The 27,237-nt window shown below is 46.1% G+C and overlaps 1 protein-coding gene across 37 annotated transcripts in view; it reads right to left on the reverse strand.

Moving 5' to 3' along the window:
- The window catches only part of TCF7L2 (transcription factor 7 like 2), a 196,594-nt gene that overhangs the window by 21,956 nt on the left and 147,401 nt on the right, over nucleotides 1-27,237 (reverse strand). For 29 of the 37 annotated variants that reach the window (XM_053922738.2, XM_053922743.2, XM_071221144.1 and 26 more), the window contains 2 exons: nucleotides 3,397-3,529; nucleotides 1,169-1,271 (listed from right to left, as the gene is read on the reverse strand). In XM_053922738.2, the coding sequence (XP_053778713.1) occupies nucleotides 1,169-1,271; nucleotides 3,397-3,529 (236 nt within the window). The remainder of the gene's footprint in view (nucleotides 1-1,168; nucleotides 1,272-3,396; nucleotides 3,530-27,237) is intronic. The other 8 variants (XM_071221145.1, XM_071221147.1, XM_071221149.1 and 5 more) reach the window with 1 other exon arrangement.

The raw sequence follows: 27,237 nt of genomic DNA on the forward strand, positions 1-27,237 counted from the left end.
CCATGTCTACCTTCCCCCACAAAATGAGGAAGAAAACAATAAACAGAAACTATATTCAGTTTAGCTACGCCATAATACAAGCGGTTTTTTAAAATTTGAGACATAAGGGTAGAATGAGGGTGGAGGGTCGAGGGTGGGAAACCACTCCAAAATTTGATCTTCCTTAAGGCTATGAAAGGCCATCTTCCCAAGACCCAACCTTGACCCTTCTACCAGGACTTATTCCTGTTAAGATTCAACAAATTGTCCTGTATTTTTTACACACTTGGGATCACATGCACATCATTTAAACACAAAAACACATACACAAAACACAATCACAAAACACACATGGCATGCACACACACACATATATATAGTATGCTTTTGCATTGAAGGTCTTTCTACTCTGATTTTAAAACACACTTTTAAAGTTGTCTGAGGCAGGCTAATAGTCGGACTGCAAAAGCAAGACGGGGTGATGGGAAGACAAACTGTCAAAGGTAGTCTGACAGTCCTGGCACCACTGGGGGTGGGGACTGACAACAGGCCGGCCCACCCGCTGCAGTGAGACCCTAGCTGCCCCACCCCCACCCCTCGTAATCAGGGGACGCATTTAACAGAATTGCAGACAGAAGCTGGTTAAACAACCTGGAGCTTCTCAACAGACAAAACTTTGCACTCTTGGTGTCAACCTTGAGAGCCAGGGTTGTGATGGGGCTGCGCGTCCGGGGGGTGTGAGAGTCTAAGCTCCTACTCCCACCCCTGGATTTCAAACTAGGTTGTGCCTGTTGCTGTTCTGCTGCTTCAGTCCAATGATAGGATGACAGGACTCCGGGTGGGGCTGCCACCGGCAGCAGAGCCAAGATCAGCTTCACTGGATACAAGCACCCTCTGCGATTCCCAAAGTACCTTATGGGCACCCCTGTTCACAGAGACGAACCTACAGCCTTTAGGACCATGGACCCAGAATGCTAAGTGTCAACACCCCTCTTCCTACATAACCCATCAAATGGCTATTGACCCGCCCTCTCTCCCACAGGGCATCTCAACAAGTACCTCCCCATGCCCCCCATTGCCCCCCCCCCACCAACCCTAACTTCTGAAATACACACATACATGCACAGAAGAAATAATAAGCATGCCCATGTAGGAAACAAAAAGGAAATTAAAAAATGGAACTCCTTACTGTGGTACTAACCATCCTAGCGGATGGGGGATCTGTCCTACGGTGCCGGGCGATAGCGGGTAGTACGGAGATATATCTGGAGGATGTGGAGGCCGTGGGATTCCTGGGAGAAGCAGCCGCATTGCAGGTACAAAAAAGGGAGAGAAGGAGAGAGCAGACTATCAAGAGATGGGAATAAAAAAGGATGAAGGGAGACATCTCATCCGTGATCCTAGCATGAGGTTCTTTCCATGACTATGAGCATGCGTTGTCGGTAAGTCTCCTCTCGTCATCCCTCTACCCCGGTTTGAAGAGTTGGTTTATCGTTCTAGATGGATCGACGTACTAGGTAAATGCAGACAGGTTCAGAAATGCCATCTTGGGCATTTCTGTCTCGTGTGACTAGTGTTTTGTTTTTTTTTTAATTATTTTTAAATCCAAACGGCATGGCACATAGTGGGTGATCAAGTAATATTAATTCCTTTTGCCCTCACAATTTGTTGCTCCACTCCTCTGAATTCTAATGACTTACCTGCATGAGAGTCGCTCTGGTTTCTGACATACTTTTTGAGTTATGGCTTTTGATGTCTTTCAAAAAAGCTCATGCCTCTGGAATGTCTTCACCCTAGCCTAAAAGATGAGCTACAGGGGACCTCACCCAATGCCATGCCATCTTACTCAAGGAAAAACCTGAACGGACAGACAGGAGGTGCTGGGGACCTGGTATACCCAGTTTGGGACACTAAAAGGACAATCACCATTGTGAGTTAACCCCACCTGCTGAGTAGGTACTGCTGAGCCATTGGGAGCTAAGGGCCGCCACAGGCGCTGGGGGCTGAACCCTGAGGCTGCAGGCCACAGCACTTCCATATCCCGTGGGAGAACATCCTGCGAGCAAGTCTTAGAAAGCAAGGGCGCTGGGAGCGGTTTTGACACTGAGGAGCTGGTCTCCATAGTGGAAATGGGAAGCCACAGGAATAATATTGCAGAAATCAAACAGTATCGAAGGGAATGAGAACTGAGTTCGTGGATGAAAACTATTTCACTTTTTTAAATTCATTCAGGAAGCTTTTAATCTGTAAATGAAGTCTCCCTGGGTGACATTTTCAGGCAGACATTGCTTTCTCTCTATTACAAAAACCAAACGGATTAGCTGGGCTTGGACCTGACACCAAGCCATTCGCACACTTGAAAGAATGTTCACAGAGGAAAAGTAAACAGTCCACAGACGTTAATCATATGTTTTACGATAACCATTTAAAAGCTATTCCCTGTACTACCATTACTTAAATGAGACGTTGATGCTGCCATTCACTCCTGCAGCCTGGAGCCGGAGGGCCTCCTCCAGCCTGGCGTCCCCCCGTCTCCCACACAAAGAGCAATCAGAGACTGCTGAACACCAGCTAATGTACAGCTTCATTCAGGGGCAGCAAAGGCTGCCCCAACAGGCAGCCCACCTCTGCCCAGCACCCAGCCATGCCCTCTGACTAAGTGACACGAATAGCCATTTTAAACCCATCCTTCTAATGAACTAGGTGGGAAGAGAAACCCAGCCAGCAAGATACACTCCGCCCTAGCTCTCTGCCCAAGACCACCCCAACACGAGCTATGGCTAGCTGCTTGCTTTAAATCTTGCTGTGGGTTCTCTCCCTCCCCCTTGGGAAAGAGCAGGGAGGGAAAACAAAGCTGAAGGGTAAGATGGAAACCTGCTGAGATCCTGTTGGCTGCACTGAAGAAGTCCTGGGGTTCAGTTTTCACATCTGTAAAATGGGCTGCACAATACCCAGGATAGTGCAGGGGAGGAAGAATCCAAATAGATCAGCACAGAGAATGCAGAGCCCAGCACTGTGGTTTCTTGAGGCTGCACAAAAGTCATCATCAAGTGACTGTAGTCCCTTAGCCACCAAGGGGACCAGGACTTTGGGAAGCCATGGCCTTAGGGCTCTTGTACTCACTCCCAAGGAGCTAAGAAAGGAGCCCATGACATACCTCCAAGGCTGTAACAGCCTCTGTCGATTTGAGGCCAGGTTCCCAAGCCAGCCCCCCCTGCCAGGGTACCCGGAGTGATCTTCAGCACTACAAATGGACCTCCCAGGAGAGAAACCAGTCTCTCAGTAGGCTCTGGCCTCCCCTACGAACTTCGTTTTCAATAACCAGGAGAAGAACCAGATCTCCCCCCACCCGCCACCCTCCCCCCATGCAGGTCCCCCAGACCAGCACGCCATCTTGGCACCGAGCACATGGCCTACCTGTTTTGGGGTCTACATCAGCTGGTAAGTGTGGAGGTGGGTTTCCCGGGGTGAAGTGTTCATTGCTGTACGTGATAAGAGGCGTGAGAGGGTGGACATGGTGAGGGTGCTGCACCACGGGCACTTTGTTCGACTGTGAGGAGAGGAGCAGAGAGAGGCACCATCAGGCTGGGTTCGCAATAGCACAGGACCCACGGGTTCCCCAGCCCACACCCTCCCACCTGCAGTTTATAAGCAGCACTCAGTTGCGCCCCACAGCCCCACCCCCAATCCATGCATCCAAAATAACAGACAGTTGGAGACAGCTCTTTGGGTAGGGACGCTTCAGTTTCTACCTCCGCCACCCCATCATGGAACCCAGGAGTCTGCACTTTCCCAATCGGCAGGTAAATAAGAAATGGGCACTCTAATCTCCCAAGCACACTGTGTTCCTGCATGGTGCGGGGATCTCCTACCCTAGGGCCCCCCCAGAGGGACCTTCAGGAGGCAGGCTGGCTTCGCAGGCTAGGAAAACCTCTGGTTACAAGACACCTGTCAGGGCCCAAATCCCACCTGCCCAGCCCCTTATCCCTGCCCCTTAGAACCAGGGTACAAGCAACAGTCCTTTACAGGGGCCAGGGATGAAAAGCCCCACCCCTGGCCTGGGTGGGAGTGTGAGCTTTATCAGAAAGCTCTAAACGCCAGGCTAGCGCTGCTGCGTATTTTATGCAGATTACATCAGCCCTGATTCATTAGGAATTTCATTAGGAAGCCATCAGGGAAATCTAATAAATTAACTGCATGATGATGAATTGGGCTAATAAAAGATATGCATTTTAGAAGCGAGCAGTTCTAGAAAACCAAAGTACAGGCATTTTTAGGTTTGGGGACGGTGGATAGGAGGAGAGAAGCAGGGGAGTAAAGGAAAGCATTTTAAAGGTTTTTCTAGCTGCCACGACCAGACCTTCCCAAATTATCCTCCTGTCGGTCTCCCTCCCCACTCTCAGCCCACCCCCTCCCCTTCCAGTATGCGATGCTATAACTTAGCCCTGCAAGATCACAAAGAAAAAAATTAAGCTGAAACAAGCGAACTACTGGGCCATTTACTGAGAGTAATCCAATTGCAAAAAACCCTATTCCCAATAGGGGATTTTCACTAAAATCCTACAACAGGGACATTTAACCAGATTAGGTACCAGGGAAGATAAAGAGGCTAGTATTAGATGATGAATGGATTAGAGTCAAGTTTCATTTCAGATTGTGTCTTCATTTCCTTTTATTACTTTTAGGAAGGCACAACTTGCATTAACATCAAGGAAAAGGAACTGCATTAAAAGAAAAGGGGTGAAGGCCAGTGCTGCTCACTAGCGCCTCTCGAGTTCAGGGACCACCAAGCAGTTAATTCTCCATACATTTTTCCTCTTAGCCTTCCCTTTTTTTTCAATAGGCAAAGAAAGGGTGTTACATAAAAAGCATATTTCCTACCAGAGATAACTGCAGGAAAGGCATTTTTAAAAGGTGCTTCCAACTTTTTCATGAGTATGTTTGGAAAGAAAAATATGGCCTTCTTGATGCTCCAGGAAGGAAAAAAAAAAACACGCAAGAAAAAGAGGTCAACACTTTCAACAGCCTGCTTCAATACCTGCAACACCCATAAACTTTGGGAGAAAGAGTCCAGCTAGTCGCTCACAGGAGATTTGTACTGTGAGTCATCAGTGTGCAGCTGAAGCACTGAGATTAGAAACACCAGTGAGAGGGAGCTCTGGAAGGCAGGAACGTGGCCTTCCTCAGCAACAGGAAGGTCTGGACGGGCCCCAGCCCAAGCTCAAGGATGAGCTCTGAGGATTCCCTTAGGGGACCATTTCTGTCTAGGACAGCTTGAAAAGTAACCAACAAGGAGTGCCCACGTGTGCTGGGGTGGAGAGGGAAAGGGACAGACACAGTCACAGGGAGTGGAGACCATCAAGAGGAAAGGAAAACGACTGTCGCTGCCTTCCAGAAGTTTTGTTTCGTTGGAAAGATACACAACCACTGAAATGAAAGAAAGCAGACCAGTCGCAGACGGTTCAACATTAAGTGTAGGAAAACTGTGGGACCGGAGGGAAGAACCCCAGACAGCCCAGGAGGGAAGATGGTCACTTAGAGGCTGAAGGACTTCAGGGAATGGACTGCCACACACAAGGGAGGGAAGCAAGCGTGTGAATCCAGCAGCAGGTAGAAGGGCCGGGCGTGGGCAGTGAAATCTGCAAGTCTCAACCCTGGCCCAGCAGAGCATCTCTCAGGATGCTTATCACAGTTCCGATCGCGATCCCAGGAGGTCTCAGTACAGACCGGAGGCAGTGGGCCCAGACTCAGGACCCAGGCAGGTAGAGACAAGCACAGAGGTTATAAGAGACCTGAGTCCAACTGAGTCCCAGTCTGAAAGAGAACCCAGGGACAGGGCTCAACACAATTCCCACCACGAGGCGACCACAGCATGACGCTGTATCATCACTGTTACCGTTATTGTTAGGGAGAAGCTGCCAATGACGTGGCTTTGTCTGCAGTACAGAAATGCAGACTCCAAGGTTGTCGGTGGAGCAAGGCTGACAGGAGGGGGAACCTTTCTCTGCGTGTCCGGGAAACGGCATTTGGGCAAAACTGGAGTTCATTGGGTATATCCAGAATCTGAAAATTAATTCTCCGGTTTTCTTGGATATATGTATGAAGGTGATTCCAATAAAAGTTGGGCACCTGTCCTGGCTGCCACTGCCCTCATATTACTCTGCACACCTGAGCCTAGCCAACCAGTTTTCCCCCTTTTCAATCAGAACTTTATATAGCATGGGGGTGGAGTGAGGGTGGAGGGGAAGGAATCTGAAGTTTTAACTGGTGGCTCTAGGAAGGAAAATAGCCATGGTTCTCTTTTCTGATCACGACTGCACACCAGGCAGGTCATGATGAACAATACAGCCACAAGCCTCTCCAGGTTGAGGGCTCCCCGAGCCAAGCAGGAAGGCAGGAACGGATGCAAAAACCAGGTCTGACTGCTGCTCCCCCTGGACCCGCCTGTACCTGGACTGCGTTTTTACAGCAGCAGGACGTTCTTCTCAAAAATGCCCATGTCTCTCCAGCCTCGGGACCCCCCAGTCTTTTCCTCCTGTGTTTCTGCATTATGCCCATCACCGGGTTACGTATGTACCTTTCCTGGACCCACTGTGACTAAGTTCCTTAAGGACAGGGACTGTGTTTTCTAGAATTCTGTATCCCTTGTCATGCTCAGCCTGTGGGAGTGATGAGTACAACCTTATAAACTGTGTAAGAACCATCAAACTGCAACTGCAAGTATTTTAAGAAGAGAAGAGACAGCCAACTTCACAGAACCATTTCAGCCAATCACAGTGCTCTTTACAGGGAGTCTATACAGAATCACAGAACAGAACATGGGGGGGGCGGGGGGGGGGGGCGGGGCGGGCACCAGTCAGAAACCGTCTAGTCTAATACCTTGTTATCACAGGGCCTTAAACAGTTTTAGAGCCCACTGCATGCACACGGTGACCAGGGGTAAAGCTACGCAAGCTCTCCCAGGCTTTTGTTTCTGTGTCTGGGAACTCCAGATAAGAACTGTGTCCACCTCATAAGGTTGCTGTAAAAACGGAGGGATCGTGCCTGCCCAGGGCTTAGCACAGTGCCTGGCACACAGCTACGCCTGCAATGCAAAGGGAGCTGTGAAAACAGCACCGAATGAATACTAACCATGAGCGCTCGAGGAGGGTGAGGGTCACTGCCCCTCCCATCCCGTCTCATTAAAGTCACAGGGGGACACGCAGCCACGGACTGTTGCAAAGGGAAGGACGTTCAATATAGGACGAGAGTGTACGGGTGTTTTGCAGCCACCCTTCCTTCCTCGGGTGCATGCCCTTCTTTAAAATGTGGTATTTAATTCACGAATGCAGTTACTTTATTATGCTAATAAGACTACCACGGAAGAGCGGAATGTTAAATAAACATAGTTCGAGATGACCAAGACCCTCCCAGAGTCGGCTGGGGGCCTTGAAGTAAGAGCTGGTAAGACACGAAACACAAAACCTCCCCATAGGAAATGCCCCTGAGACCTTCGCTTTGAACAGCTCCCGCTTTTAAACAGTTCTGTAAGAACTGGGTGACCTCGTAGCACCCTGAGAAAATGCAGATGTGAGAAGCACCTTTCTTGGGGGAGGAGCACAGATAAGCCTCCAGAAATGCACCAGCAAATCTAAACTAAGGCAGCCGCCTATGCTTGGAGGGTAAGTGGGACAAAGAGCCGTAAACGCGTATCTCCTCCCCCTTCTATCTTGTTACAGACACACTCTAGTGTTTAAGGTAAACACCTGCAACACAACCAGGTGCCTTCTAGGTAACTGCTTTATCCAAATATTAACCGCAGCTTCAAAACTACCTGAGGGGACAAAAATCACACCTCCAGTGATGGCCGACTAACAACGTTCAAGGCCATGATGGTGGCAGTCACGGGAAACTACCTTTGGACTCTCGAAACACGAGAGTCCAAGTTACTGGTATGTAACCCTTTAAGACTGTGAACACTAGGAATCTCTGAGCTACAAAGACAGTAGAGCTTCATGAAATCTTCCACACAAGCTCGGGGACCTGTGTCGCAGCTGCCTGCACACACCTGCACCACCAGCACCTGAAGCTCGCCTGTGGAACCTCCTGGCATCCCTGCCTAGATGAGCCGAGGACAGGTCGGGGAGGCGAGCACCGACCCACCGCTGTTCCTGAAGCTCGCCAGTCAGCACACACACAGCTCACTGCGGCCACCGCTCGGTGCAGCCTGGGCTCTGTGAGTGCCTCCGCGCCGCTGCGGCACACTCTATTCTCTTTTGAGTTCCCACCACCAACCTAGGATGTAGCTGGCACTTGTTATTAATTCCACAGAGCAGGTGAGGAAATCTGCCGAGTCCCAGGATGGCATTTCCGGGCCTTGAGCACTCACCTGCCTGACTCCACCAGCCCTACCGTGTCTGCAGAGACCGGCACTAGAACGGGGTCCCCTGCTGTGCTGGTGGAGTGAGCCTGGCACCCCCTGGGCTCAGCCTGGGCCAGTCATCCCAACTGGATACAGATGCATCTGGACTCACAATGGGCACTGTCCCCAGACCCCCACCTCCAACCTCTGGAACCTAGACCAGTTTTTAGCAAGCAGTGTCTCCTGCACCCCCACCCAAACGCCCCAGATTAGGACTGGCTCCACATTCCTTGTCTCATCCCGGATACCCTTGCCACAGGGCTCCAAGTATTTTTACAATGGGTTTTTGGGGCACGTGGCTGATTATGGGAGGTAGGGGCGTAAAGACATGATGAGGTGTCTCTGCTTCTCAAAATCGGACAAGCTAATAGCAGGGCACAGCAGGACTCTGTGATAGAAACACATTTGTATGTTGTGGTCAGTTCCAGCTGACCAGAAACTAAAACAAAAGCTCAGAAACTAAGCCCATTAAACACAGTAGACAATATCTGTTTAAAAGGGAGCAAACTCCTCATCAGACTTTACATTATTAGGGCTTTCTGCTTTCTACCTGGAGAAATGGCTGTTACCCAAACCAAAGCCTTTCCTGGTTCTGTTCACTAAGCTCTGTGGGTTTTGAGCATTGAATAGTTAAATTATAAAGAAAGGGTCCTTTACCAGCCCTCAAAGAACACAAAGCCTTTCCACCCAAAGTATTCATCCAGCTACATTGGGGGTGGGGGAGGAGTGGGGAGGAGGTGCCCCTGTGGCTGACCTTTGACCCCTCAAGAACCCTTAAGCATGGTGCTCTGCAGCTTGGCCACGCACCCTCATGGCCAAGCGCCCACACACCCATCCAAACACCACCCAAGATCTGGAGCCTGGCAAGTGAAAGGCTGAGTCAGGCACTCTAGATCCCCCCACCAGCCCTCCTCTGACCCCCGCGCCTCAACCTTCCACAACTGTGGGGAACCCAAAGGGAATGAAAGCTTGCCATTCACCTCGCAACCTATTAATCAACGGACGCTGAAAACAAATGGAGCCATTGCTAGCCCTGGCCTCTCTGCTGGCCCTCCTCTTCAATGCTCCCCTATTGCTCTCCCTTTCTGCAGGAGAAAAATGGGGCCAGAAAGTGCCTTTGCGAGTCCAGCACAATAAAACAAAAGCAGCACTGAGGAGCATTTGTCAGCCCTCTCCCCCCCCTCCCCAGCCCCGGGTGGATGGATATATGGAAGGTCTTCAGTGGTTTTAGGTTAGCAGCCCTGCGGGGTTGGAAATCGACATCAGGAGGGGACACTGTTCACTCTAGGTTTATATATATATATATATATTAAAAAATGGGTTTCTAGCTCATCTCCAATGCATTTTTCAGATGCCTCTTACTATGGCTGCACCAAGGCCAATGGCAACTAGCAACACGTTAATGGATGCTGCACGTCACTGGAGCCATGGAACGCTGGAGAAGAGGAGGGGCCGGGGGTGAATGAGGGGCTGCTTCTTACTCATCAACCACCCCTTGATAACTCAAGCAGCCCTAATGTTTTTTTTTCAGACAACGTGCCAGAGTGCAGGAATGGACAGTGAAGGTAAAACTCCAACCTCGACAACCCATTACCCCAACAATTAGCAACCACTTCAGCTGATGGTACGACCTCAAGGAGACACACAGCAGCCTGGACCCAGGCTGCACACATACTCCCACCACAAAGACCCAGGTGAGCATCGTGCTGCTGTATCCTACAAACCCCTGTACACACAGAGGGGAAGGATGGCAGGCACACCTCCGCCCTTGGCCTAGTGGGTTTCTTCCACTGTTTTACTCTCTCTGGAGTCACAGCTATCAGAAGCTCAGCCAGCGAGGACCCATCTAGGGCAGTGCCCAGGGTGCATTCACAGTTGGACAAAGCTCCTCTCGGAGGCCTTGCCCCCAGCTAATGGCGTTTTGTTTCCCTGGACAAGTCTTCCATTGATAGCTACAGCACTGCCTGTTGAAAATAATAAATAAAAAAGAGAAGGTTTCACAGGGTTCGAGTTTTGCTTGGAGAAATGAGGTGGTTCAGAGAAAGGAGGTCTGCAGTGAGGTGCAGAAAAGAGACACCCCCCTCCCCGCTCTGCAACTTCAGCCCTCAGCTGACATCCAAGGGGCCAGGCTGCTCAGGAATCCTGGAGCCACAGGCTGCAAAGTTACAGGTCTGCACCTGGGAACCTGACCCTCTGCAGGCTGCCTATGTGTTTTGTAAATTACCGATGGCTGACCCTTCCCCTCCCCCCATCAAATCCATTTAGACAGCAAGCAGGGGAAGAGAGGATTTTCAGTGCTAACAACAAAATTCTGCCGACTCACAGTTTCTCATGCACTCACACAGGCATTAAAATTCTTCTTGCAGGGAAATGATTGAACAGGGCAGGCAGGGAGAGAATAAATGTGCAGTCAATTTCCATCCAAATTCTCACACACACATGCATATACATAGAACTAACTCAAACCATCCTAAGCCCTTGGCTTTTTTTTTTTTTTTTTTTTTTGCCCCTTCTATAATGTAACAACCCAGCTGGTAACACATTGAACAGATTGTCAGAGCGCTGAGGGTCTAGGGGGCCAAATTCAGCTCTTCTTAATGACCTTTTCTTAATCCCCAAAAAGAAGGAAAGGAGGGGTGGGGTGGGCCTGGAGGTGTCGGGGTGAGGGAGTAGGTGCACGAAGGAGAGCATTTCAACTTGGAAAATGAAGATGTGCTCCAGCTGCTTGGCTTTGGGACTGCAGCGGCCAAGGCCCGGCCAGGCCAAGCCGTGCTTTCACAGGCTCTTGAACAATTACTTCCAGTTAAGTTCATTAAACATAATTTATTTCCACTCATTCTCATTTATTTCCCAATAAAAAGAAAGCATCCTATTGTGCCCCTCCCCCTTCCCCCAACTACCCCTGCAAGCACTCGCAAGCTGAAATCTTGGCCTGCCCGGTCCAAGCTGGGCCCTGAGCAGCAAGTTCCAGGAGTCTTCTTCCTGCCGCGGCTCTCCAGGACCAAGCCGCAGCATCCCCGAGTGGGGGGATGGTGGGGCGTGGTGCTGGCCGGGAGCACCACGGGGTAGGTACTCTGACCGTCCCAATCCTCCTCCAGATCTCAGAGATGAGGACCAGCCACTTCGCCCCTAAGACATTTCCCAGGAACCTGCCACCTCCACCTTCCCGCAAGATATTTCTCTCCTACTTGGGAGTTAAACGATTAGTGTGAACGTAATCAGTCTTGTGACTGTCCGAATGGGCAGAGAATGCTTGGGAACTGGGTAAGAGGGTATGGCTGTTTCTAGGAGAGCAGATTTCCAAACTAGCGCCAGGGGTAAAACTAACCCATTCCAAATGGAGAAATCCAAAAGATGAAATTGAAAACAACTTTTAAAAAATAATTATTTCCAGGCCACTTCCCCCCCCTCCAGCCCCCAAAACAACAACCCAAATCTACAGAATCCTAAAATGATGGACAGGAAATCACCAATTTTGATTTAGAGTAAATTGTAAGTCCATAATGGTCATTACATCCTGGGGACTTCAAGAAAGAAGTAGTGAACAAAATCTGATACCACTCTTCTAATTTATTTCCAATGAACAGTTGCATAAAAGTGTCTTTACTTTTTCAGGCACCCTGTGCCTAACTTCTGAATATAAACCGTAGTATTTGAAATGCAGGCCTGCTACATGATGATGTCTGATAAAAGCTCAAGAAACAGCCGTTTTCTTGAAAGAGCATGTAAATTTCTCTCCACAAAAGAGCAGGTAATCTGAAAGGGGGGACTGACCGTCTTCGGGTGGCCCGAAAGCCATGAATGCCCCAACTCTGGCTTCTGCGGGAATTGAGCAAAGACAGACGTGAAAGGCGGACAATGAAAAGGATGGACTCCCTCGCTCTGTTTTGTCCCGTTGGTGCCCCACACGTGTCGCCCTGTACCTGACACCTAGAGCGGCCAAAACTGACACACGTGAGAAGGACACAGATGGGGTGAGGAGGACACACTACTGCTGCTCCCTCTGATCACAAGCTGGTGGGCTGCAAGTTCAAGGTAACAGGGAATGACTCAGACAAAGTTCAATTTTTTAAAAATCCTCAAATGTGTGCACAAGTATGTAATCTGGAGGGCATGTCAGGATTTCATCACATTCGAAAATATTGCAGAAGGAAAGAATTCCATTACATAGCTCAGCCAGGCCCCCCACCGGCCCCAAACCACAAAGGGGAGGTTTCCCTAAGAATATAAGGTTGCAGGCTCTGTCGCTTCCAGCAAATGCCGACGCAGCAGCCTGTTGGGACAATACAAAGATCACAGTATCTGTACAGCTGGAGTCAGAAAATTACCCTTTCAAGTAACTCCCTTCCTATAAGATACCAAGAATGGAGGTTTAACCTTCACCAAAGCAGCGGGACCAGCATCCCGTAACCCAAGTCACACGCATAAACGAAGATCTGGAACCTTTCGGCAATCCCGGAAACGAGAAACTGTGCTGGGTGGGCAACGTGCGCCAACACAACCGATCCGTCTGCAGGGCCGGCCCGCTGTCCCTGCCCCACACTTCTGGGCAGTCTACCCAGCCACACACTGAATGAGAAACGCACACACAACCAGAAAGGAAGCCCAGGCACACATCGGTCACCCCCTCACGCTCGGCTGGAGAACTTATCTGCCCCCGTGTGTTTTAACACAACACAGGGTTTATCGTGACTTTGAAAACACGAGGACTCTTGTAGTCGGTAGTGTATTTCCTTCCTCCTTCCCCAAACTTCTACTCTAAGAGCTGATCGACTATTGCAAATGGTTCTGTGTTTGGCCCTTCAACACCACCACAAATAATGAAAGTAATAATGGAGATAACAGAGGCATCACCTCCAAATTCCAGAGAACGCCCTTACAGCTTGTGGCAAAGGGCTGACCCAACAGTTCAACCAAGTACAATGCATCCTAGCCCCACAACTGGTACTGAAAAGGCCTTCTTCCTAATCAGGAACAGCACAGCGGGCTGTCATCGGTCTCTTGCTCAGGTTTCCAAAAACACATTTTATATTAAGTTTAGAAAATACAAACACCACCAGCAAGATTGTAGCCCTAGAAGGCCAGCATCTAAATTTGGAGATTGAAAATAAATACAACTAAAGGCAGAGCTACAGAAAGTCAGCATTAAATATGAAACTAAAATACACAGTTTACACAAGCACTGCTACTGTAAAAACCTTATTGTTCAAAAAAAAAAAAGTTTCGATCTTCGAAAAAGCACCCTCCTCTATGAGGCAATGTCCTTTTCCCTTCTCTTTCTTCCAAAGGAGCCCACCCTGGTGGGTGAAGGAAAAGACATTTGTTTGTTAGAAGAAACCCCAAACCCCACCACTCCTTTCCAGAGTCCAGCTTACGCGTACTTGGGGAGCCGGGTCTGCGAGGCTATATAACTGTTACAGATCGAGATGAAAGTCAAGCTTTCTCTCCACCCCATCTTTTTTTAACCCTTTCTCCTCCTCCCCCAAAAACTGCTCTGAAAAGTACATCATGAAAGGGCACAGCTTGAGTTGACCATGTATTCTCATTTTGTTTCTCCTTTCCCAGCGTCTGAATTTTTTTTCAAAAAGCACAGAGGTTTAATGGTCTTGACCATTAAACCTCTGTGCAAGGACACAAACGAACACGCGCGTGCGCGCGCGCGCGCGCACACACACACACACACACACACACACACCACTACTCACCCAGCAATTCAAATTGAGGTGCCAACCGCCCAACTGCTGGAAGAGAGAGAACCCGGAGGCCACTGTGCCTCCCTTCCCACTCACATATTCCATTCCCACTAAAAGCGCATCCCTAGGGTACATAATAGCTTTTGGTTTTCTTTCTCTCCACCTCACAAAAACTTTCTCTGTACCTTCAAGATGGGACTGGGCCAGCTTTTTTTTTTTTTTCCTCCTCCCTTACTGCTTTTCTCACTTTTCTTCTTCCTCCCAGCTTCCCCTCCCTTTATTCCTTTCACTTAGAGAGCTGGAAAAAAGCATCTTAAAAGATAGAGATGGCTCCAAATTTCCATCCTGGCATGCTCCAAATGCTCAGCGTTCTCATTTACATTATCTTTGAATGTTTTGTTAATTCTTCCCCCTCCACATTCACCTCTTTAAAACCAAAACAAAACAAAATACCAAACCAAAACAAAAAGAAACCTAATGATCTAGTTCAATGATCTGGCTGCAGATTATTTTTTGAAAGTGTTTGTAATCTTAAAACTCCTAGTTTCTAAACTGTGCCACTACAAAATCCGTGAAGGAAGGGGGAAGGACCATTTCCCCAGCCAGCTCAGGGCACCTAAGCAAAGTCCCCTCCCTCACCCGTTACCTGGGGCAGCAGGGACAGAGCCACCGCTAAGAGTAGCTAAGAAATTACGGTCAGCCATGAGGGAAAATGATCAACCGAAGGCGGGAGGCAGGTACTTTATCTGCAAGATTGTCAAATCCCTCAAAACAAATTTCTTAGGGAGAGGGCTGCGATGGGAGAGGGGGAGGGAGGAGAAAAGTATATTTTCTTGTCACAGTGACACAGAAGTGACACTTGGTAGGGCCTTGCCTGCCACACACACACACACACACACACATACACACCCTCTTTTCCTTCCAGAGTAGAGACGGTGCCTGCAAGCGTCTCAACTGACCTCTCTGGAAACAGAAGGACGCAAGCTTCCTGTGTTCACTGGCATTCCAGTAGTCGGAATGCTAACTCGCTTTCTGACTGTTGAGTTTTGTGTGCTTTCCCCAGAAACGCAGAGAGAGAGAAAGAGAGAGAGAGAGAGAGAGAGAGAAGGCAAAGACTGTTCCCTGAACCCCAAGAACCCGACTTACTTTTCCTGGGGCTCTCATAGGATCCAGGGCCGGGTACATTTGTGTGCGTTTAACTTAATTGGAGTTGAGAGACTCAGACATCACAGCCTGAAGTCGCCCCATTTTACACGAAGGAGGGGAGAGTGGGAGGGCGGCAGCTCCAGGAGGGGTTAAAGACAGGAGAAAGTTGCAGAGGACAAAACTCGCCCAGAATGCCTTTCCTGTCCGAGTGTCAAATCATCTCGCCCTCTTCAAAAGCAAACTCAGCTCCCATTTGCATGCAGGTAAGAAAACACCCCTGCCGCCCTCACGGGATCAGTGGCAAAGGTTCGGTTTTTTCCTGGTCGCAGGACAGCTGATATGGGGAGGAGATGGTTTTTAAATTCATCAACCCGAGTGCCCAGACGTTTGTCCCCAAACCCAGCACAGGACTGCTGTCGTGACGGTGGTCTTTAAGCAATCTGTTAATACATCGGACAAGTTAAGAACCTCATCCTCCTCACAACAACAACAACAACAACAACATAACAAACACAAAAGCAAGGGCTGGAAGGGCTTAAACACAACAAAAAAAGTGAGGATTCTTAATTTTCTCCTTCTTTTTTAAAATATGGCTCCGTGGCCCCTCTTTCTGGATTTACCCGGCCTTCCTGTGTGTTAGGCAGCAATCTTTAAGGCCCTTAATACCAAAACAAAACCCTGCTCTTTCCCTTTACACGGCAGTAACAAAAGCAATGAGCCTCAGTTTGACAAGTAAAAAGCCCCAGCCACACAGCCCCCTAATTGCCTCCCCTCCCTCTATTCACGGGGACCACCACCCTCGGCCAGCTGCCTTTGTCACACATGCAATTTCTTAAGTAAACTGTTAGTTCCCTCCCCATTGATGGACAGCTCCCAATCACTCAGCAACAATAACTTGTAAGTGCAGCCAACAGGATGGGCAACTTGGGCTCTGAATTTATTTTCTGGCTTTCTCAAAAGACAAGAGAATGAAAACAGCAAGATGAGGCAACACATTCCAGAGAGACCTCCCCTTCCTCAACCAGAACAGGGAAATCTCATGAATGTCTTCAAACGAACTCCTCCCTAAGACACTGCTTCCAGATACCGGCTGTCCCATCGCTATGAGCAGGACCCCAGGGCACCCCAATTTGTCAGAAGTACACCCACACTTAGAACATTTCTAAGAACATATTTAGAACACACTTAGAACATACAAAAAATCAGAAGGTGACCAAATGCTGTAAAGTTCTGTGGGATTTAAAAAACCAAAAAACTAAAAACTTTGCCAAACGAGAGAGAGAGAGACAGAGAGAGAGTGAGCGAGCTTCCTTTCCTTCTAGCATGAAATTACAATCACGTGGAGAAAAATAAAGGCAACGGGGACTGTCCCCTAACATCCCAGGGTCCTCATCCACATCATCAGCAAACTTTTGTTTTGTTGTTCTAAATAAAGAAGTTTGAGACGGGAGGAAGGGAAAATGGGTCTTGGACGAAAAATACATGAAAAGTAGAAAAGCGCGGACCCTTTAGGAAAGTATTTGGGGAGGGACAGGGAGGAGGGGAGCAAGGAGGGTGGAGCATTTGTCACTGTGACTTGGTGGGCAAAAAGAAACGAAACCCCCTCCCCAAAAACTCATCTCTGAGTTCAACAATGTTTATAATAAAGCAGGTTTCCATAGTCACACGCTAAAAGTTTGGAATAAAAAAAGAGTCTCATTTTCTTTTTTCATTTGTTTTTCTTAAAGGGGAATTTACAAAGTAAAAGACCTACTCCATCCAGCACCTTACCAGCCAAGGGACATCAATCTTACAAAGTTACTGCAAAAGTGACAGCAAACATCGGGAAGCCTGAGCCCAGGAGCATGCAACGGCACTGGATGCGCCGGGACGCGCCGGGGTCGGCGCGGGGCTGCTGTGCCCGGCCGCCACCGAGCTCCGCGAAGGGCCGCTTACCATCTAGAGCGGGACGCGGAGGTCTCCTTCGCACCGCCGGCCCGCGGGCATGCTGCCGCCGCGCGCCGCGATGGGCGCCCCTGGCCCGCGCCGGCCGCGGGCTCCACTGGAGGGCAGCACCCGCCCTGCCGCCGTGCGGCGCGCCCTCCGCCGCCGCACAGGGGAGCCGCGCACACCAGCAGTGCCGCCAGACAGGATGCTCACGCACAGTTCCATTCACAGAATTATCTCGCTTGATAGGGAAGGGCACAATAACTGGGATCTCCCCCGATTCCACAACCACCCACCCCCCCAAAAAGGGAGGGGGTGTTTAAAAAAAAAAAAAAAAGGCAGGGCTTTCTTACTCTTTTTTTTCACCCTCCAACCCAGCATTCAATCAAAAGAACAAAGCCTGATATTTTGTTTGCCGACTTGGCAAGCATAAAGGCAATTTCAATACTCCACAGAAGTTCACCTAAGTTGGTGAAAGTAATGCTTTGCAGTTCTCCCGTGAAGTTAAGCTTTAATAGCTATCTGATGCCATTCAGAGACCGAAGAGGGGAAACTGGCTGAATTTAGATAAAGTTGGAGGACCACTTCACTCGTAAGTTTTTTTTGCCGGTTGAAAGTCCCTCAAAATTCTTGACAACATCCAGAGCTTAATTATCTTGCTGAATTCTTTTGAGGGGCAAAGGGAATACAAAAGCCAAAACAGACCGTTAAAAACACCAATATGTAAAAGAATTCAGAACAATTTACTGTATAACATTTTTTCATGACTACTTAAAAAAAAAAAAAACCTACCGAAACTTGTGGATGTGTTCCTTTAAAGCAAACGGTACTAACACATATTAAACCACCGCTGTGCGTCTTCTAAGCATAGTAGGAAAAAATGACTATTGATCTTCAAATAGCGATAATTGAAAAGATCAAAAAGATTAAACAAAATCAAGAATGTGCTGACTTACCATGCTATGCTTTTTTGTTGCAACTTTGTAGAAATTTCACTCAAAGAAACTGCATCAGAGGTGTCAAATTTTTTAGCGGACTGTGATCGTATTATTTCCGCAGCCCTGCCTTCCAATGCTTCAGAACTTTTTTCCCTTTCTCTTTTTTGTTTGTGGTACCTAGCTTTTTGCTATAGACTTTAAAAGCCTTCAGCTCAGCAAACCAGCACAAATTATCTTGCCACCTTGCGCAGCTCTGATGCTTTGGCCGCTAACTTTGGAAGGCCCTTTACTACTGCATCAAAATTAGCATTGTCAAAGCAGTTAATGAATATTAATATTGTATTTGTCATTGGAGCCAGCCCGTTGCTGAACTCCGAGTCATCCATCAGGGACAAGATTAAGAACACAATTATTTCTGACTGACAGGGACCAAATCTGCTAGAATTTTTTTTTAAACAATTCGGGGGGAAAAAAACCCACAATATCATCATCTTAAGGTGTCTCCCAAGAGACTGGAAGCCAGATTAATACGCTTTTAATGAAGTAGAGATCATTATGTATGAAGAGGAAAAAAAAAAAAAGATGTACTATTCAAGCTATTTAGTTATGGTGGCGGCTAGAAATTTTTTAAAAAAATGCAGACGGCATATCTTTTTCGACAGCTGTCCAGATTTTATTCATACTGTTCTAAAGAAAAAGACGACTTTTTTCTGAAATCTTTTCCTTTTTAAAAAAAGAACAGAGAACGAGCGATTCGTCCCATCTGGGATAATTTTCCATGTCTTCACTTTTACTGTAGCAGCTCAGGAAAGACAGCACGGTAAATAATTCCTACACAAATGTGACAAGAAACACCTTCATCAGCTCGGCCGCTTCCACCTCTATTCCCCAGATTCCAAGCGCTGTCTCTCTCACTTTATTCAGGATGAACCATTGCATTTACAGACACTCTTAAGTTCCCTTTAACAGTGACATCTTTCTGGAATACACACACAGGAAACAACCCAACGCAACGAAAGAGGCTGCTCACAAACACACCAGAACCCGAACCGCCACTCCAGAGCAAATAGCCACTATGCTCCGGAGGAGCCTGTCTGGTTTATGGTTCCACAAAGTTGACATGGAAGTTTTGTCAGAAATTAAACTACAGAAGCTTAATGAACTCAGCCATCGGCCCGATAGCAGATGTCTTACAAGACTGTTAAAACACAAAACTCTCTCTACAAAATAGGCAAAAGACTCAACTAAAAGAAATTAAGTTAAAAAACTTGCAGCTTACCTGGCATAACCAACTTATTTGAATTCACCAACATCATTTCAACATCTCTATCTATATGTCATGCAAAGTTATATCACATATGACTATCTCACACATATACACACAGATATATACGGCGATTTCTTAGACGTTTTAGGAATAGCGTGCTTCGTGGGCTTGCTCCATATAAATTGTCTTCGAGATGATATTTCCACCCCCCTTTTCGTATTTTAAATGTGGTAAAAAGGGGAGAGAACTAAAAGGGATAAAATGACAGATGTGATGGTTAATCTACCCAATGAATCGTGGGGGTCTAGGTAAAGCCGTAATGGCCACTGAGCTAATCTACAACACCCACTGACCACCCCACTGGCCTTCTAATACCATTATCAACCCTTAGATGAACATTCTAAATTAGAGTTTTGTTCGAAAAGGGTGTGAATCTGACCTTCGATGCTGGGAAGCCGGGGCTATACATACAGATGGGAAAGTTCTTATTTTAAAAAAATGCATTATTTTAAGGTTTGTACTTTCTTGTGATTTGCATCTTTGAACTCTGTATCTTTGCACCCTCCCCTTAGTGTGTGTGCACGCACACACACACACACACAACCACCCTCTCCCCAAATCCCCTCCTGCCATAGCCACTGATGTCATCTCCACCACACACCCCACAATGGTTATGCTTATCTCGTATGAAGAACCTCAACCGAACCACTGAAAACAAAGAAAAATCTCAACATACGTACAAACATTCCCCTTTGGCCCAGCTCTCCTTCTCTCTTTCAATTTACCAGTGCCTTTACCTACTGGTTCTTCCTGTCCAACAACCCTCTGGGAGGTATCATAAAATTGTATCATATAAAAACAGGGAGACTTGAGACAAAATCTTGTTAAGGGAGTGAGGATAGAGCTCAGTAAAGAATCCTGTTTGTTTGCACGAACATCAAGTGATGCTATGAAGAAGGGAAGAAATTTGGGGCTAAGAAGAGCTTTTTTTTTTTTTTTTAAAGTGGATCAAAATGAACTTGTTAACAGATTATTATTGCCTAAGTACTATTCACTTAAATAGATATCCCCAATGCCACATTAAAAAGAAAAGGAAAGAAATCAGCATAGCCCCCTATGATGTAATAAGCATTCTTTCAAAGCTCCCTTTAAAAAACTATAGATTCTGTACCATTTCCCCCCCAAATCATCCCATAAAAACCAACACTGGTCCTTAGGCAGATTTCTGCCTTTATTTCAGAAAGGTGCACGTGCTTCCCCCGGCACAGGTCACCTGTTCGTGTGTGCCAAAATGCATGTATGTGCAAACACACACGTATATGTACCCAACCGGAGATTTTTCGAGCACAGACTGGCTTCCAAATAACCTGAGATGTCTAAATTAAGGACCCCCTTGCTTTCTCAATCCACAGCCTCCCCATTCCTGGCCACAGCCTGTCTTTCCAGGGTCACAGACAGATGCATAATCTGCATCTTTGTGCACTCTGTACCGGAGTGGTTAATAGGCAGCTTTCTCTGCCCCCCCACCCTTCGGCTTCCCCAGCATGACCGCATCAGCACTAGTATCAAATTAACTCTCCGACTTTGAAACTTATTGATCTGCTATTAAGACACCAGTGAACTTGATGAAATGAGTGCTGTAGGTGCAGTCATGACTTCAAAGTCTAGCACAGCCACATAAAGCAAGCGCCTTTGATCCTAACTCCGCTCTACTGAGGGTTTAAAGCCCAGCTCTCCCTAAGCTGCCCTTCACTCTCGTCACGTCTGATGTCTTACCAACTAGTGACTTGATAATGTTAATAATGCAAATTTTACAAATGATTTTTACAATGGCAAAATTAATTATATGAATTGATGCTTCTCTCAATAGGGGTTTCTGCACGTCTCTCCCTGTAACGTAACAACGGGAGCAACCGTGATGCGAAGAAGGGACACGGGGTCCAGGTCATTCTGGATGACGTTTCCTGTCTTCTTCCACCTCTGCGCTTTGAACTTAAAACTAAGATAATTAACTAGACATTCTGCTAATAATATGAGAGACTTATATTCTATAATTTTCATTTACTAGTAAATTTCTGCTGTGACTAGAAGTCACCTCCTTTATGCACGGGGTTTCTATGTTTATATAAGTTAGAGGAAAATCTTCATTTTTGTGTAGGATTCCTCCTCTACAGTTACCGCAAATCCGCAGCAAAGATGTACGAGGGCTCCAGACCCTCTGTTACTTTTTCCAATTAGGAATTATCAGATATGGTATCCAGTCAAGAATCAGAATGCACCACACAGATTCTGTGACGTGGAAAATTTTAGTATTCATATTCCCTCTCCACCTGGCTAAACAAAACTTTTAACCTGATGCCTTAATATCAAGGAATGTGTCTCTAAGCATAATTTTACAAATTCCTTCAGTAAATATTTTGAATCATGGGGATTAAAATATTTCAAATTCACATTCTCTCTCTAAAAAAAAAAAAAGATAAACATAATAATTCTCAGCCTCTCACCAAGAAGTTTAAATAATGTAAAAGGTCATTATCTTTAAGATTAAAAAAATAATCTTATATGTAACCAGAACAGCAAAACTGAAGCAGAATTGCATCTTGATACTCCAGTGAGGAATCAATATCTGAGAACAAACCCTTTGCCAAGAGGTTATTGTTTGTATGTTGATTTTGTACAGAAGAATGTCAGCGGTTCAGAGCAAAACGCGCTACCAAGAGAAGCTTTATGCATCCCTTTTGATAAGTACAGTGTGTTATGTAATGTTTGTGCTATTGCTGTTTTAAATCCATTTATTATAGGAAGAAACTAAGGAGTCAACGATGAATATATCTTCCCCATTCCTAATGTCAGGGCTGGACCCCCTAAAATGACACATCGTGATGGAAGTTTAAAAGGACCATAATTTTTAATACTTGCCTTCATTCTGGTGTGTGTGATCCAATTAGTTTGTTTTCCAATTTGACTCTAATCATAAAATTTGGGCAGAAGTAACTTTGAATTCGTGTTCTCCCTCCTCCCACCCACCCCCCAATGTTGATACTCACTTAACCTACTTGCAATTCTAAAGAAGTCAAAACTTGATTGTGACAACGTTCAAAAGAAATTTCCTCTGCCACTAGCACAGGAAAAAAACTTTCACCAATTAGTGCAGGAAAAAAGGAGGGGAAAGCCACAGTGCCGGTGCTCAAAGAGCCAGGCCTCGCGGCAAATCTGTCATGTGGAGAGCCCTGATCAACAGGACGGCAATTTCTAATGGCATGTTGTCATGAAAAGTCAGCCACAGGGAGCCACCTGCTTCGCTCCTCAGACAGGCAGCTAGGAGAGGAAGGAAGGAAGGAAGAGGGCGGGAGGGAAGAAGAGGGAAATGCTCTCCATTCCATCCCTCCCTGCCAGTTCCCTTTTGCTAACAATTTTGGTAAAAGAATCATGATTTTTCATTCGGTTGAAATATGTCAAGTCCCCAGTCATATTACCCTTCCTCTAAGATAACAGTGGTTTGAAGGCTGACTCTTTCTTTTACCTCAATCCCTTCTCCCCCCATTTAGAGAAGGGACTGGGGTTCCTCTTACTACAATACTCCCTCCTCCTTTGTGCCAACCAATATCCCTAGATCAGAAGACGTCTATTATGGCTTTAAATCAACAAGGAGCATCTTGACTTAATAAAACCCAAGGATGGAAGATTCTGGAAGAAGAAAGACATACGATGACACCATCAGGTGTTATTTTTCTGAGCCACACACTTAGCCAATTGAACGTATGTGTAAGTGCTGTTGGCCTCGCACTTCGCGGGGCTTTGTCTAGTTGAGAAATAGTTCTGAAACTAGGTTTCGTTGGCTATAATCTAATCCATTATCACCTCCTCTGGCTCAAAGTGGAGCTGATTGTGTTTTTGCTGTACATTGTCTTGTGCTCAATGCAACTTGATATTCCGTAGCAACCTCCAATCACCCTTGAAAACAGAAGACGTTCTGCCTTTAAATACTCCTCTAGGAAGTGTATTATTTTTTTGGTACCCAAGACTCTGGTCACCAACCACTCTGAAGAAAAGAACATTCCTTCCTCTTCCAAATGCCCTGCTCAACAACTCCCTCGTCATTTCAAATAACGCTGTGTCTGACTATTAGTACTACAAGATACTCTAACAGGACCATTCCCCAAAATGTCAAGCCATTGACGGATACTAGAGGGACGCAACACAAAATCATAACATTTGAAAACATGTTTTCTGGTAGACCTAATCTGAGAGAGCTGAGGTTGTTTTCTCCATAAAAGCTGGTAAAACAAAGGCCATCTTCACCATCTCCATGATGATGGTCCAAAATATCGCTGTGACCCACGGTCCCTGGTTAATTTTCATACTTGAAAGACTCACAAATATACTCGCCCCTCCATCTACTTTGAACAAAAGCAAAAAGTCAAATAAAAGTTAAAGAACTTCTAAGTTCATGAAACCAAACCCCACTTGGCATGCAAATCACGTACTGTAACCTTTTATTGGCGGAGCCTCTGGTCTCATCAGTCGATGAAATTCTCAGCCCGCGGCAACAGCTTAGCCGAGGGACACAGACCAATGAGAAAATATTCATTGTGTTAGCATTTCAAATGGCGAGAAAGGAAGAAGAAGCGCTAACTGATCACTGCCCGTGGAATTAATTGGATATTCCAAGAATAATGTCTCTCACTGAAGATCCTTGGAGGCCGAGAGCTGGTAGAGACCACATTTTGTGCGGCGCCTTCAAAAAGAGACCGCTTGGGGGTACTGGACATATTAGGGTTTTAGCGCATTTCCCTACAGGCCAGAAGATAATCAGATGCACTGAACCAAACTCAACTAATCCAATCCATAATTATAACACAAATCCAATAAACTTTGCCACATTACTGGAAAATTAAACTATTATATTAAACTTTCAGTAACTTACAAAAAAAGTTTAAGGGGCACCATGGCTAAAATGTTTCTTTTGGAGGTCGGGGACATGTGGCCAAGAACTTTTATTATTTTTTATTTGCAAGTTATAGCCTTCTATTATGCTCAAGGACTGATTCTTAGTGCCAACTCGGTTTCTTTATTCAGGGAGGGATTTGCGTTTCGGCTTTATTGCACATAACCCAAGCATTTGCAATGACCCTGACCGATATTAGTATATCTTTCCTTAGGACACATCTTAATCTAACCTTTTTAAGACTCTTTTGCTTTCAAACTCAAAACAGCATAAAAAATAAGCATTGTTGGTGGCATCGGGAGCCTGAACTAAGGCCCTGGCGTGGTCCAAAGCAAGAGCCCCCGGATAAACAGCTGCTGGTGAAACTAAATAACCATCAGAGACCAAAAGGTAAAGGGGGAAAAATGAGATTAGGAACTTTCCCAAATGTTCCATCTCTCCTATCGACCACTGGCCTAGCGTGAGGTGTCAATTCTGACTCCAAAGAATTCGCAGCGGCCCCATTATGCGGTCTCTGCTCTCATTGTAAATTCTGTCAACGAAGTCAATCTTATTAACTTCCGCACTGGTTCACACATGACATTTTCTTCCATTTTCGTGCTGACATCAAAAACATCAATTAGCAGCCCGAAAATAGGAAGGAACGAATGACAGCGCCTGATAACGTCGACTATTTGAAGCCAAGGGTAAATCTATTCTCCAGTTCTGAATGCGTTCATTACAATTGCATTTTCAAAGAAGACCTCCAAATAGCAAAGAAAATTAAATTTATCATCTAGAAATGCCTAGAAATTGTTTTTTTAATCCTATGTCTATCTCTCAATCCCAGAGCGTAATACAAAGTATCGCAATTGAGTTTTATGATAACATGCCCCAACTTTAATAGAAAGTTTATAAAATATGCAGCCTGGACCACACTTACTATCAAATAGCAACTACAAGGCTTGGGAAAGAAATTTCCCCAACAGACTGCAGCCTCGCCTTGTAGGGTCCATCCATTTTCCTGGGCTGCCACTCTGTGCGAGGCAAATGCGTAGGTGAATACGGACACACACACACACACACACACACACACACACCCCTCCCCCCCACCCCCAACAACCAGCTGGTTGAAAAGTTTTAAATAGGAAAGTGAAAAGCCAACTAAAGTCTGTAGTTCAAAACCTGCACGTTTTTATGGAAAGCAACTAACACTGTATCTCCCTATTTAATTAAAACTGTCTTACTATCCACACACCCTATATCTCACCCTCTCTAAGACACAAGTTTTCAAATAAAATCTCAATTCCCCCCACTGATCACCCCAAGACATACGTAAGCCTTGTCCAAACAGCTTTCCCTCCAAAATCAAATAAATAAATAATTAAAATGCCAAGTGTTCTCTCCTGACCAGCAAGTTAAAATGCCCACGGGCACATCATACGCCCCCGTCTGCCCGGCTGAACCCAGGGAACCTGGGAAACAGCTGGGAATGGATGGAAAAACACAGCACCCAAAACTTGGTCTGAATAGTCTTAAAGGAAAAGCTTTTATTTATTTTATTACTTATTCATGGGGGGGAGAGGGGGTGCCAAGCGAGCTAGCGTGCCTGCTTTGTGAAGCCTCGCCTCGTGCTCATGCCGGATCACGTCTCCCGGGGAGGGAGGCGGCGCGACTTCGGTGCCTGCCCTGGACACCATGCCTCGGACTTCTGGCGGAACAGAAAGAGCAGCTACACCCTGGTAAACAGATCGCATTCCTGCGGCCCATTGATTTTTTGATCTTTTGACATTTTTTAGTTGCTTCCATTCCCTTCCTTGTCTTTTCTTCAATGTCACAAAAGACAAAAAATGTCTCAACAATTGAGGGCAGAGATATCTATTAGCTGTCAGACCGCTGTTTTCCCGGCATTGACTAAGCGCACACCACACAGAATGCCGAGAACTGGTAAGATGACAAATTATATCATTTTTCCCCCCTTAAATAGGGATAATCATATTCCAATACCTTGGCTTCTCCTAGCCAACCAAAACATGCTGTGAGGGAAGGGGAAGAAATCTCATTGTATCCTTTTCAGCAATTTTTCTATTATGTTAGCTATATTTGTTCAGAGGGAAAGAAAAAGAGAGAGAAGAAAATTCCTTCAAGGAATGTAATAACATATTTCAGGCTGTAGCATCTAAGAAGCAAAACATATCTTCCTGATTATTTTCCCCTAAGAACTGCTTCGATAGTACAAGAACCACATTAATAAAAGAAGCAATTTGTTATACTTAGGGATGAAAGACTGCAAAAGAATGAACTGATGTCCCCAAGTTATTTGTTTCCCCCCGAAGACAAGCAAAGCCACTCTTTCAAAGCAGTGAAATTGTAGATTTGAAGTACGGCCAGCTTCAACTTTCTAAAACCTAAAATCTGAAACTTATCATTCCTATAAATAATGCCCTGACAGAAATGCTTTAAAAATTATTTCAAATGGGTTCTCTCTGCTTGTGATTTGACTGCCACGAACACGTTGCACATCTATGATTTCAAAGTTAAAATTCAGAACACACTCACGCTGCGCTTTCCTTCAAAACCAATAATCAACAATTTACGGACAAGAAGGCTAAAATAGATCAACTTTACACTTACATTTGAGAAGATTAATGATTTTCTTTCAAGGAAGCAGTGCGTTAGGGGCATTAGTTGCCAGCATATATTTTTGTGTGTAAAAAAATATTAAAATGTTTGGGTTAAAATCTATTACTAGAAACCTATTTTATAAGGGAATTATCTTCAACCCTTTTCAAAATAGACTCAATTTTATGGGATGCACTTAGAAAAACAGAACTGTTTCAATTTAGAGTAACTACTCCGTAACCTCATAAACTATTTCAGAAACAAGCAAAGAAGTCTCCAGATTTAACCTTTACCTTCTTTTTGTTTTATTTATATAGACTCCTGCTTGACATTTAACA

Source organism: Desmodus rotundus, chromosome 4 (genome assembly GCF_022682495.2).
Source record: "Desmodus rotundus isolate HL8 chromosome 4, HLdesRot8A.1, whole genome shotgun sequence".
Lineage (NCBI taxonomy): Eukaryota > Metazoa > Chordata > Mammalia > Chiroptera > Phyllostomidae > Desmodus > Desmodus rotundus.